Source organism: Oryza glaberrima, chromosome 8 (assembly GCF_000147395.1).
Source record: "Oryza glaberrima chromosome 8, OglaRS2, whole genome shotgun sequence".
In the NCBI taxonomy this organism is placed as follows: Eukaryota; Viridiplantae; Streptophyta; class Magnoliopsida; order Poales; family Poaceae; genus Oryza; species Oryza glaberrima.
In genome coordinates, this window is record NC_068333.1 from 11,200,789 (window position 1) to 11,212,192 (window position 11,404).

Genomic DNA, 11,404 nt, shown 5'->3' on the forward strand with positions numbered 1-11,404 from the left:
AAAAATGGTTAATGGGATATAACAGAGTCAGGCCAATTGGGAAAATATTGGCTCAAGCTAAATAGTAAACTTTGGAATCTTGAATGGATAATTTGGATGAATGAGATTCCAAAGGGGAAGTATTTGTTGGAGGATAGAACTAGATTTTGGAAGTAATAGGTGGATGGGAAATCATAGGTATTTTTATAGGAATAGGATTGGAAGTAGGATGGTAAATTTTGAAGGATAAGTGTTAACTTTAGGGGGGGGTAGCATTTTATAGTCTATGGAGATATTTGGGTATAGATCCAAAGGGAAAGTATTAACTCTAGAGAGGTTGGAGAATTATATTTCATGTACTCGGGAGATAGTTGAGTGGGAAACGAAAGGGTATTTATGGTTGTTGGAAGTGTTCGAGGAAGGATTCAAAGGAAATATAATCTAGAGCCAAAGTTAGAGATTAAATAAAATAAATGGAAAGGTTTTATGAAATTTGAAATAAACAAAATAAAGAATAAATTAAGGATTTTATAAAATTTAAAAGAGAGCATTTAAATTTGCAAATAAAACTTAGATCCAAAATAAAAGAGAAGGTTAAAAGCAAGATTGCTCCAATGGAAGAATCGAGAAAAGTGCAATAAAACTTTTCGCAAAAAATTTTTCCCTGAAAATTTGAGTATGTTACATCACGTGTGTTCCACGCTGACTCAGCCGTCACGTTGGACAAAACCGGGATCAAAACTACCGAAGGTCCTAAAGTGACCGGTTTTGATTAGTTAAGAGACGCAAGATATCTGGTTTTATGGTTTGAGAACGTTTTTTTACCTGGCTTTATGGTTGAGTGCGTTTTTTTTATCTCGATGACAAGTCTGAGTGACCTTCAGGTGGTGTTTGAATCTCCTGAAGATAAAGATGAATATGAAGATTAAGTGTTTCATGCAAAACGAGGTGGTAATAACGTGCGATTAATTGAGTTTTAATTATTATAAACTTGAAAAACGAATTAATCTGATATTTTAGAACAACTTTTACATAGAAAATTTTCATACGAAATACACCGTTTAGCAGTTTGAAAAACGTGCTGTTTTAATCCAAAAAGTTTATCCTCTAATTTTAGAGGAAACAAACAGGGCCTCAGTGTACTTTTTCCCATGCCTGGCAGCCCTGGCGTCGTCCACCCGTCTCGGTGTTCATCCCGCGGCCCAGTCACGTATCCAACCGTCACCGTCTCGGCCCGGTCTAAGCCCTTGCTGCTCCACCACGCTTCTTATTCCATTCTCCTTCCGCCGCCGCCCGCTCTCTGTTGCGCCGCAGTTGGGAGCGAAACCCTTGTCTTCCTCCCAACCCGTCTTACCCAAACCCTAAAAAACCAAAAAAAAATCCGCAAAATTACCCCCGAAAATCCCAAAAAATATCGCCGGAACCCTATCCTTCGATCGGATCCACCTATCCCCCTCCCCGGTGATGGCGGCGCAGGTTCAGGCGGTGCCGGCGGCGGAGGGTGGTGGCGCGCCGCCGCAGGCCAACGGGGTCGTGGCTGCGGGCTCTGCTGCCGCCGCTGCGGCGACCTTCCAGGCGACGTCGCTGTACGTGGGGGACCTCGACGTGAGCGTGCAGGACGCGCAGCTGTTCGACGTCTTCAGCCAGGTCGGATCGGTGGTATCGGTGCGCGTTTGCCGGGACGTCAATACCAGGCTGTCGCTGGGTTACGCCTATGTCAACTTCAGCAGTCCCGCCGATGGTGAGCTCTGTTCTTCTCCTTCATATCAATTATTTGTTGTGATGATTTGTTGGTCATGGGTGATGGGTCGTTAGGGTTCTGGCAGGGAACAATTCGAATCGCCTCAACTCCATTACTTATTGAAAGTGTCCAGGCCATTTTAATGGGTAGGATTTGTGTGCTACCAAATGCCGGAAACTATTTAGTCTGTTTTAACATGCTGATTGTATTCATTAACTGAGGTTTGTAAGGAGTATATAATAATATTGGTTTTTTTTTATTACGTTTTGTATAGCTGTTTGTTGTCTCATATATATCTAATTACATATATAGTAAGTTGAGTAAACGAGTTACCTCATTTCATGCCAAGAAAACTTTTTGAGGACAGTTGAATTGTTTTTCTTCCTGATAGGGATTTATGTTCTCTTGATTTTAACGAAAATGTCCTCACTTGCAACAATATAATTCGAGATGTCTGTTTTAGTGCACGATGTGGGGGATCGTTGATGTGAAAGGTCCTTCCATAGTATTCGACATAATCAAGTTACTTTTAATTGGTTCCAAAATTTTGTAAGCATGGCTTGTCATTTGCCTCTGAAGTTCTTGTGAGAGTTTGCTCTTCTGTAACTGTTAAGTTAGATATGTGTTCTGCTTCTGATAATATATTTCAATCACATGATGTACATTAATTTGGCAAACAAGTTCTGATTGTTTATCAAACTAGAATTGCAACTTGCTTCTTTTCTTACTTTAAAATCTGTTGCAGCTGCAAGGGCATTGGAAATGCTGAACTTCACTCCTATTAACGGGAAGCCTATCAGGATAATGTATTCTAACCGTGACCCCAGCTCACGTAAAAGTGGAGCAGCAAACATATTTATTAAGGTAGCACATTCATATTATGTATTCATTTCATAGATAGCCAACAAAGAATATCTCTTTTGACATCAGTTTATGTTGTTAACAGAATCTTGACAAGTCAATAGATAACAAAGCTCTCTATGACACATTTTCTGTATTTGGGAATATTCTTTCGTGTAAAGTCGCGACGGAAATGTCTGGAGAGTCGAAGGGATATGGTTTTGTTCAGTTTGAGCTGGAAGAAGCTGCCCAGAATGCTATCAGTAAGCTCAATGGGATGCTTTTGAATGACAAAAAGGTGTATGTAGGGCCTTTTGTTCGTAAACAGGAGAGGGAAAATGTATCAGGCAATCCCAAATTTAACAATGTGTATGTAAAGAACCTATCGGAATCAACAACTGAAGATAATTTAAAGGAAATTTTTGGTAAATTTGGACCCATAACTAGTGTCGTTGTAATGCGTGAAGGTGATGGGAAATCTAGATGCTTTGGATTTGTTAACTTTGAAAATCCAGATGATGCTGCCCGAGCTGTTGAAGATTTGAATGGCAAGAAGTTTGATGACAAGGAATGGTATGTTTGTAGAGCACAGAAGAAGTCAGAGAGGGAGATGGAATTGAAAGAAAAATTTGAGAAGAACATCAAAGAGGCAGCAGATAAGAACCAGGGAACTAACTTGTATTTGAAAAACTTGGATGATAGCATCGATGACGATGAGAAATTAAAAGAAACTTTTGCTGATTTTGGTACTATTACCTCTTGTAAGGTTTGTCTCTTATCTCCGCTAGTTTGCCGTAATAGTTAATACAATTTATTCACATACTTTGGTTGTTTGGTCAGTTTGCTGCTGCTGATTATAAAGTATGTGGCAGGTCATGCGAGATTTGAATGGTGTTAGTAAAGGATCTGGCTTTGTTGCATTTAAGTCTGCTGAAGATGCTTCACGAGCTGTGAGTTGTATTTATATCTCTGGGCATCATATTTGAAAACCATATTTCAGGAAATTCATTAACATATTTGTTCTGATGATTGCAGCTTGTGGCTATGAATGGTAAGATGGTTGGCAGTAAACCTCTCTATGTAGCACTTGCACAACGCAAGGAAGAAAGAAGGGCAAGGCTTCAGGTAACATTGACGGATGAGATGTCCTGTATACATATTCCTAAAATGTTATTCTCTGTTTCTAATATGTTCATTTTACTTTTGCAAAACTTGACGAACATGATTTTATTTTTGAACTACAATTAGAACAATAATGAATTTTCTTCCCAATGCTATTCAATGCAATAGTGTTTGATAAAACTATGCTTTTTATATATTGTTTTGTGAAAGTTCTAATGGTCTGGAAAATAAACAGTCATTTCTGATACCAGCGGATCCATACATGGACCCTGTTTTTAGGTATTCATGTTGATGACTTATTTCAGGCACAGTTCTCACAAATGCGTCCTATGGTGATGCCTCCTTCAGTTGCTCCTCGTATGCCCATGTATCCCCCTGGTGTCCCTGGTGTAGGCCAACAGCTGTTTTATGGCCAGCCACCTCCAGCTTTTGTTAACCCTCAGGTACATCAGTACATGAACTCCATCTATCTAATTAATGAATTATGAATGTTCATGCGATCATCAACATATACTGTTAAGGAATTTTCGAATCAGTATGTTGCTGTTGGATTAGAATAACTATAATTGTTCAAATAAACAAAAGCTGTAACTTTGATTTGCTACCAATGTTTTGATATAGCTTGCATTGTAAATTTTGAAATTCCATTCTGGATTGAAGCTCATAAACTACTCAAACTTGCTAAAATAACTATGCAAATTCCAACGTTGAGCTTGTTACCAGCTACTTGTCATTCATTTTGGAGCACTATTATTATTTTTAACACTTACCAACATTTTATTTCTGCGTGTAGCTTGGTTAGTTTTCTTGTCTGTTTTGACTAATTATATACATTTAAAGTAAAAACTATGATGATGCCAGATTGTTGTTTACCAACTTGCTAAGTGCTAACCATTACAACTGATGGAATACTTTGTTGTGCTCTAAATCTAGTGTACGTTCATGTTTTTCCTTTCTGAATTGATTAGTAAAACTGTTATGCACTACCAATTACATTGTTATGTTTTATTCTTTCACGTGTTATTTCTACATTTACAGTAGCAGTGAGAAGTGCAGAAAAACATAAAACAAGATAGAACCTCGCTATTGATTGTGCATGTTAGTTTTGCTGGACATTTAGTGAACTAATTTCTCACTTCTAGCTCCTTTAAAAAATTTCAGTACCAAGCATTTATTGAAGGAAAAAACATACTTACATGTGAAAAATGGACTTCACAAAATTAAAGTGAGATTTCTGCGTGAGTGGCCACTTGTGACTTGTGAGGACTGTTTTGGAAACAACCATATCGCAAACGTTGCTTACGATTATCATTGACATGTTTTATGTGAGAATAATCTAACCAAGTTGAACATTCCTGATGATATGAATGAACTGATATCTTAATGGGTTAATTACGACTGATGCCTCAGGAGTATTATAATTGTTTTGTCATCTATATAAGTGAATGAATATTCTGGATAGTATGGGCACCTGTAACTCTAGTTTAGGAGAGTATGTAGTGTAAGGTGCCTTGTTTTGTCATCCTTGTAAGGTGCGTTGCTTAGCCAAAAGTTTCTCGGTAACTCGGTTATCTTTGGTGCTACTGGATGAGATTTTGTTGCCCTCCTTGGCACTGTCACCTTTGCTGTGAAAAAGGGCAAACTGCCCTTGGTTCTGTTTTGATTCTGTCGTTCTTGTGAATGTTGTGTGGTGGATGTGTTGATGCTTGACGAGATGGTGAGGTCTAGCCTCGCCTCCTTAGAGCCAGGTTGAGGCCGAAGGGGAGACTAGAGATAGGTTCAACTTTATTTCTTGATTGATTCGCTAGGAAATGCCGTGCTCCCATATGGCCAGCCACCCAACAAATTCTACAAACAAGTATAGCTAATAACTTGCAAACTAATTGAATCCATGAGGGGCTGAGTTTCGCCCATAACATCCCCACACAACGATTGACTTGCATCTAGCCTCATCCCCTCTTATTAAGCCTTCTACATCCTGGCTTTTAACATTATTTGGAAAGGAAAATAAATCTAAAATTATTTTGGTGTACCTTGCCAGCCTAAGGTGGGGCCCTACCTGGAAGCCCTCAGTATCCATGTGATATCCAAAGCTTGAATGTCCTGCTGGCCTGAGAACCCTAGAAAACCTTGGCAAAGTAACAATTCGTGAAGAGCCTGCATTCTTGCTATTGAGGCCCAATCTGCAAGCCCATGTGATGTAAAGCCATGAGCCATGTACATCCGAGTTGTGAGAGATAGCGAGGGGCCCAACAATCAGCCCAAATCAGGTTCCTCTTGGGAGAATACCCTATCCCACCGCTTTATGCCACGCACATAGAATGCTGCGCCGCCACCGTGCAAGCTGCTATAGTCGTGCACTGTTAAGAACATGACAAATGACGCAACGCACCTGCGGCACGCAAGGCACTAACGCTATGCACTGGTTGAGCCCCCAAACTGAGCTCCTGCCAGCGCAGCTCGCACATCACCATGGGGTCACGCAGGTGCAGCCCTCGCCGTCCACAGAAGCAGCGCACCCCGCTGATTGTGTGGAGGCCACCCCAATGAGTCAACTAATTGTGCTGCAACCTCCCATCACGCTCGAGGACTCCGCTCGCTTGCCGTGCTAGCTACTCGCGAGGATAGTGGTGCACTTTGTGCCCGTGGGGACGGAACCAATTTGCATGGAGTTGGACGAGGCGTGCATGTCACCGCCAATTGTGGCCCAAGCTCCTCGAGTCGTGCCAGTTGTTCTCGGTGATTCTGCCAGAAAATTGTATGCCTGAGTCACCAAGCGCTGCCTTGTAGCCATATCGATGCTGTTGCCAAGGCCAACAAAGTGGATGACGGATTGACGGTCACCAGGGAGCTGCACCGCCTCCAAAAGACGCATTGCCGCTCGAGGGAACCGCTTGAAGATGTCTTGCTGCCGTGTGGTCGCAGGAGGGAACAGTGACGGTGCGACACGATGGTCTCCCGCGGCGACGGCTGACTTGATTGCTTCCTGGCGAGTGCTGGCAAAGGTGTAGCAGCACCACTGCAGCTGCGGACACTGATGATTGCCAAGGGAGTGGCTCTGCGGCCAGTGACATGGCCTCCACCTCTGGTAGTGTGGCCGATGGTTGAGGAGAGGGTACAGAAAATGAGTCTGTTGGGGTGGTGGCAGCGGAGAAGTTATCGTTGGACACCGCCAGCCCGCATGGAGTGCTGCACAAAGTCCCTCACCTTATTGAGCCCATGATGGTGTTATGCATGGCAATGGATGAGCGACGCAGGGCGTGGAGGCTGTTGATGGCAGCCATGGTGGACTCTGGGAAAGGATCACTTGAATCTGATACGAAGGTGCTGTGTGGGGGATGTGTAGGTGGTCGACCACCCCAGAGCCGGGTTGAGGCTGAAGGGAAAACTAGAGATAGGTTTAACTTTGTTTGTTGATTTATTCCTATTTTTTTTAAATCTGCAGGGTGATTTTACCTAGCAGAATTTTTGCAAAAAGATGAAAGAATAAAATCTATAAGACTACCTAGCATGTCATTGATATTTGTAGCTTTGTGCATTGTAGAAATCTTCCATGACTGATTTCCATTAGAAACTAGGGGGAAAACAAAGCTGAACAATTTAACCTCCAAAAGAGGATGGATATAACAGTCAGATAAGGCTGTGATTTGGATTGTTTCTTTTACCAAATACATCAATATGTTTATTACATATGAAGGTGGGGATGGCAACAGCCTATGGTAAGCACCTGGTTTAAAAAGGTTGTAAAACTTTGTCCTCATTATTGTACAATCAGTCTTTTATCAAATACATCAATATGATGCATAATTTGCAGTTTATGCACTACAAATCAGCCTTGCTTTACAATTTACTTGCACATGCTATAATCAGTCTCTTTTTTGTTGCCTATCTCCTCATTGCCTTCTCATTTGTATTAATTTGTATTATCGAAATGTTACTTTCTGTAGCCTGGATTTGGCTTCCAGCAACATCTCATTCCTGGTATGAGGCCTAGTGTTGGACCAATTCCAAATTTTGTCATGCCTATGGTCCAGCAAGGTCAACAACCACAACGTCCAGCTGGAAGGCGTGCAGGCACTGGTGGAATTCAGCAACCAATGCCAATGGGCCACCAGCAAGTAATAATGCTCAGTTTGTAGTGACATAATGAAACTCATTTGTTTAACTTTGACAAGGAGTTTGCCTCCTTGTCTAACCCTTGCATCTCTTGTTTTGGCAGATGCTTCCAAGGGGTAGTCGTGGTGGTTACCGTTATGCTTCTGGTCGTGGCATGCCAGACAATGCATTCCGTGGTGTTGGAGGTTTAGTGCCATCCCCATATGAGATGGGAAGAATGCCTCTCAGTGATGCTGGTGCACCACCGCAGGTTCCAATTGGAGCATTGGCCTCTGCACTGGCCAATTCACCCCCAGATCAGCAAAGACTGGTTAGCTTATCCTTTTTGCTTTTATGCACATATGCGGATCTAAGGATAAATTTCAATCTGGAACTGGGATCATAACTTCCTCTCATGGCTGCAGATGCTTGGTGAAAGTTTATACCCGCTTGTTGATCAGCTGGAGCATGATCAGGCAGCGAAGGTCACTGGCATGCTTTTGGAGATGGACCAGACTGAAGTTCTCCATCTCATTGAGTCACCTGATGCTCTTAAGGCCAAGGTCGCTGAGGCTATGGAAGTTCTCCGTAATGCTCAGCAGCAGCAGGCAAATACCCCAACTGATCAGCTAGCTGCTCTCACCCTGAGCGACGGCGTCGTTTCTTAACTTGGTTGGCATCTTATATCTGAGACTGCAAGTGATGTAGTATGTACTTGGTGTGTTTTGGAACTTGAACCTGTGGGGAAGTCTGTCTTTATCTTTGTTAAACGGCAGTTCAGTTACTTCAGCATTGTGTGGATCTGGATTTCAGTTCCTATTTGTGTTTTCTTAAAATATTGGGATTGCAATATGATTTACTCTTGGATTGATGCCAACCCATGAACTAGATTCTTGTTATATCAAGAAATCATGACAGGATTAGCCATGCAATGCTTAGTTTTTTTCGGTAGAGCAGTAGAGCTAACTAACATAGCGCAATTGGGTAGTGCCAAGAAGGCAAATGGATAGTAACACACAGGGGGTGTACCTCACAACCGACCCAGGCAATCTAGAAAATCATGGCAACAATCTAGAAAATCATGGCAATCATGGATTATTCCAGTTACTAGATGGAGTCCGGCGGCAGGACAGTGCTCATCAATTCGGATGGTGCAATTTTTCAAGTCTCCAGCCAAGTGGGTTTTGGTTTTGTGATCTGGGACCACTTAGGTGTCTATTTGTCTACAACAAGCTGAATCACAGAAATGTTCAACGGTTCAAGCCTAAGTTGATTCGGTGTGCCTTGTCCCGGCGGAGGGCTACCAAGGCATCGAATTGTCTCTCTATCATCCAACGAATCCAGCCAGACTAATCCTGTGTTCTTGTTGGTGACATCAAGAAGTTGGTAGCCGATTTCCAGGTTTGTGTTAAGAAATCTTGGGCGATCTCATCCACCCGGAGGAATAGGTATGGCAGTTGCCATGCCTCTCCTCGCCAACAATCGGTAGAGAACGAACCGTGGCTGTTGGTCGCGCCCTTTTTCTCCTCTCGGCACTCCTCGACAAGGGGCGCAGTGGACCCCATCCATTGCGCATGTATAAATTGAACACTACGATCAATGAGAAATCAATCCTCTCTCGTTTCGTGTTTTGTTAACATGTTATCAGCACTGCTCGCGAAAGAAGAAGAGAAGGGAGAAGTAGAAATCAAGGAAGCAGCGGCCTCCAGCGCTTGAAGGTACGATGCCTATCTTAGGATTGAATTTGGACGCCGTTCTCGGCCTCCCTCGTTGGCCCCGAACTCACCTTCTACACCACATTCCCCGCTACTCAATGTGTTAGCGCCGCGCCACCCATTTCGCCCACTACGGAGCCCAATACGGGCCCATGGCCACCGCCACCAACCCTGGCGCCATGTGGTCGTTGATGCCGCGCCGACTGCTGCCCCGTAAGCCCCCGCCTCGCCGGAAGCCGTGAAAGCAGTTAATTAGTTTTGTAAACTCTATGTAATGGTCCTGCAAACCTATGATGTTATATGTTATTTGGCAAATATGTTTGTTAAAATACCCCGCTTTACTAAATTTACCGGTTGTCTTAATAATATGCCTTTTGCATATTTAAAACACACTCTAATTACTCACCGTGTTTATTGGCAAAATTATTTAAATTTTGTATTTAACTTAGCAAATCCTCTTAATTATGTATTGTTGATGCAAAATTTAACACCTCCACACGAAGGCCTGGAAGATTTGTTTCACTTCAGTGCAGGTCCTAAAATTCGGGTTCAGCACGTGCCAATTGATTTGATCTTGCAATCAACGAGCGGGACAATAGAAAAAAGTTAAATGACGATAGCCGATCGGCAAATGGGCTGATGTTGTATCGTATCAGCTGATGCTAGATGCTAGAGAGAATCAGCTATAAATTATATGAAATATTGATCATAAAACTAGGTTTAGATTGAACATAAATGTAAATAGTTCTCCTTTAATAAAACCTATCCTGTAGGTCGAACCCAATTGATCCAGCACAAGATTAATGATATCAAAGTTGATTATTATACAATAATGTGATCTAAACAGCTAGTCCATGAACATAAAAAGTATGAACAAAACCTAAGATAATTACAATTGGCTCAAAAGTGAATAGCATGGGCATCCACAATGTGCATCTAAAGTGGGTAGTAAGGAATAAAATACTATTACTACTACCAGATTGTATACATTGTAAGTAACAAATACCATGTAATATGCTTACTACCTAGCCATAAGGAATAAACAAATAATCTCTCTCATCCTTCTCTCATGGCTAGTGACTGGGGTTCAGCTTACTAGCCACCTTTATCCTTTCATCATTGTGACTACAAGAACAATTAATACCCACTAACGTATTGTAACATCCTCAAATTTTTAAACTAAAATTTGACTGCATCATGCTGGCTTTTGACTGGTTTTTATCTTAGATTAGCAAAATCAAAATTCTCTTTAAAAGTTCTCTTTTTATTTTTGATTTTGGTTCGAGGATTACCCTTAGAACCCCCTTAACCTAGTTTACCAATAAACCCTAAATTTTGCCCTATCCTAAACCTTAGTGGATTTAGCAAATTTTCTTCAAATTCCAAAACTTAGAAACTTTCTTTAGATCACCCTTCTATTAGTGAGACATTTTTATAGTGCATAATCTTTGCAAAACTCTTCCAAAGATCTCTAGATAAATTCTTTCTCCTTAGGCAAAATATTCAAAATTCCTAAATACTTCTTTTGGGCCGAAATCCTCTCTCTCCCTTCGACCCAATTGGCCCAGCCGGCCCAAGAGAGGCAGCCGCCTCTATCCTCCTCCAGGTCCACACGCGCACGCCGCCGCCAATGCCTTCCCTCGCCGCTAAGGAAACGAAGCCGGCCGCCGTCTTTCGAATCTTCACGCCACCGTCGTCGTGCACTCCTTGACCTCCTCCTCCACAACCGCCTCTCCCCACCGCCCTTCTCCTCTATAAATAGCCGGCCATCCCTCCCCTTCTCTACCTACAAATGGAGCTTCATCTCTCTCTTTCTCTCCCATGTCCGGCCATGACTGCCCCCGGCCGATCTCCCTCATTGGAGCTTCGCAAGCCAAACCCTTGCGCCACCAACTCCGCCTCGCCGAGATGA

At 42.4% G+C, this 11,404-nt stretch overlaps 1 protein-coding gene across 1 annotated transcript; it reads left to right on the forward strand.

Annotated features, from left to right (window-relative positions):
• Positions 1–1,264: 1,264 nt before the first annotated feature.
• LOC127781776 (polyadenylate-binding protein 2-like) lies at positions 1,265–8,654 on the forward strand. Its single transcript, XM_052308812.1, has 9 exons — positions 1,265–1,720; positions 2,466–2,584; positions 2,667–3,326; positions 3,433–3,510; positions 3,596–3,685; positions 3,988–4,125; positions 7,630–7,800; positions 7,902–8,108; positions 8,203–8,654. Exons 1-9 carry the CDS (start codon positions 1,444–1,446, stop codon positions 8,443–8,445), a joined length of 1,983 nt encoding a protein of 660 aa, XP_052164772.1. The 5' UTR covers positions 1,265–1,443; the 3' UTR covers positions 8,446–8,654.
• Positions 8,655–11,404: the final 2,750 nt, after the last annotated feature.

Coding starts and splice junctions, on each gene's coding strand:
- LOC127781776 (XM_052308812.1), top strand. CDS start 1,444: ATGGCGGCGCAGGTTCAGGCGGTGCCGGCGGCGGAGGGTGGTGGCGCG. Junction 1,721..2,465: donor CTTCAGCAGTCCCGCCGATG/GTGAGCTCTGTT, acceptor AATCTGTTGCAG/CTGCAAGGGCATTGGAAATG. Junction 3,327..3,432: donor GTACTATTACCTCTTGTAAG/GTTTGTCTCTTA, acceptor AGTATGTGGCAG/GTCATGCGAGATTTGAATGG.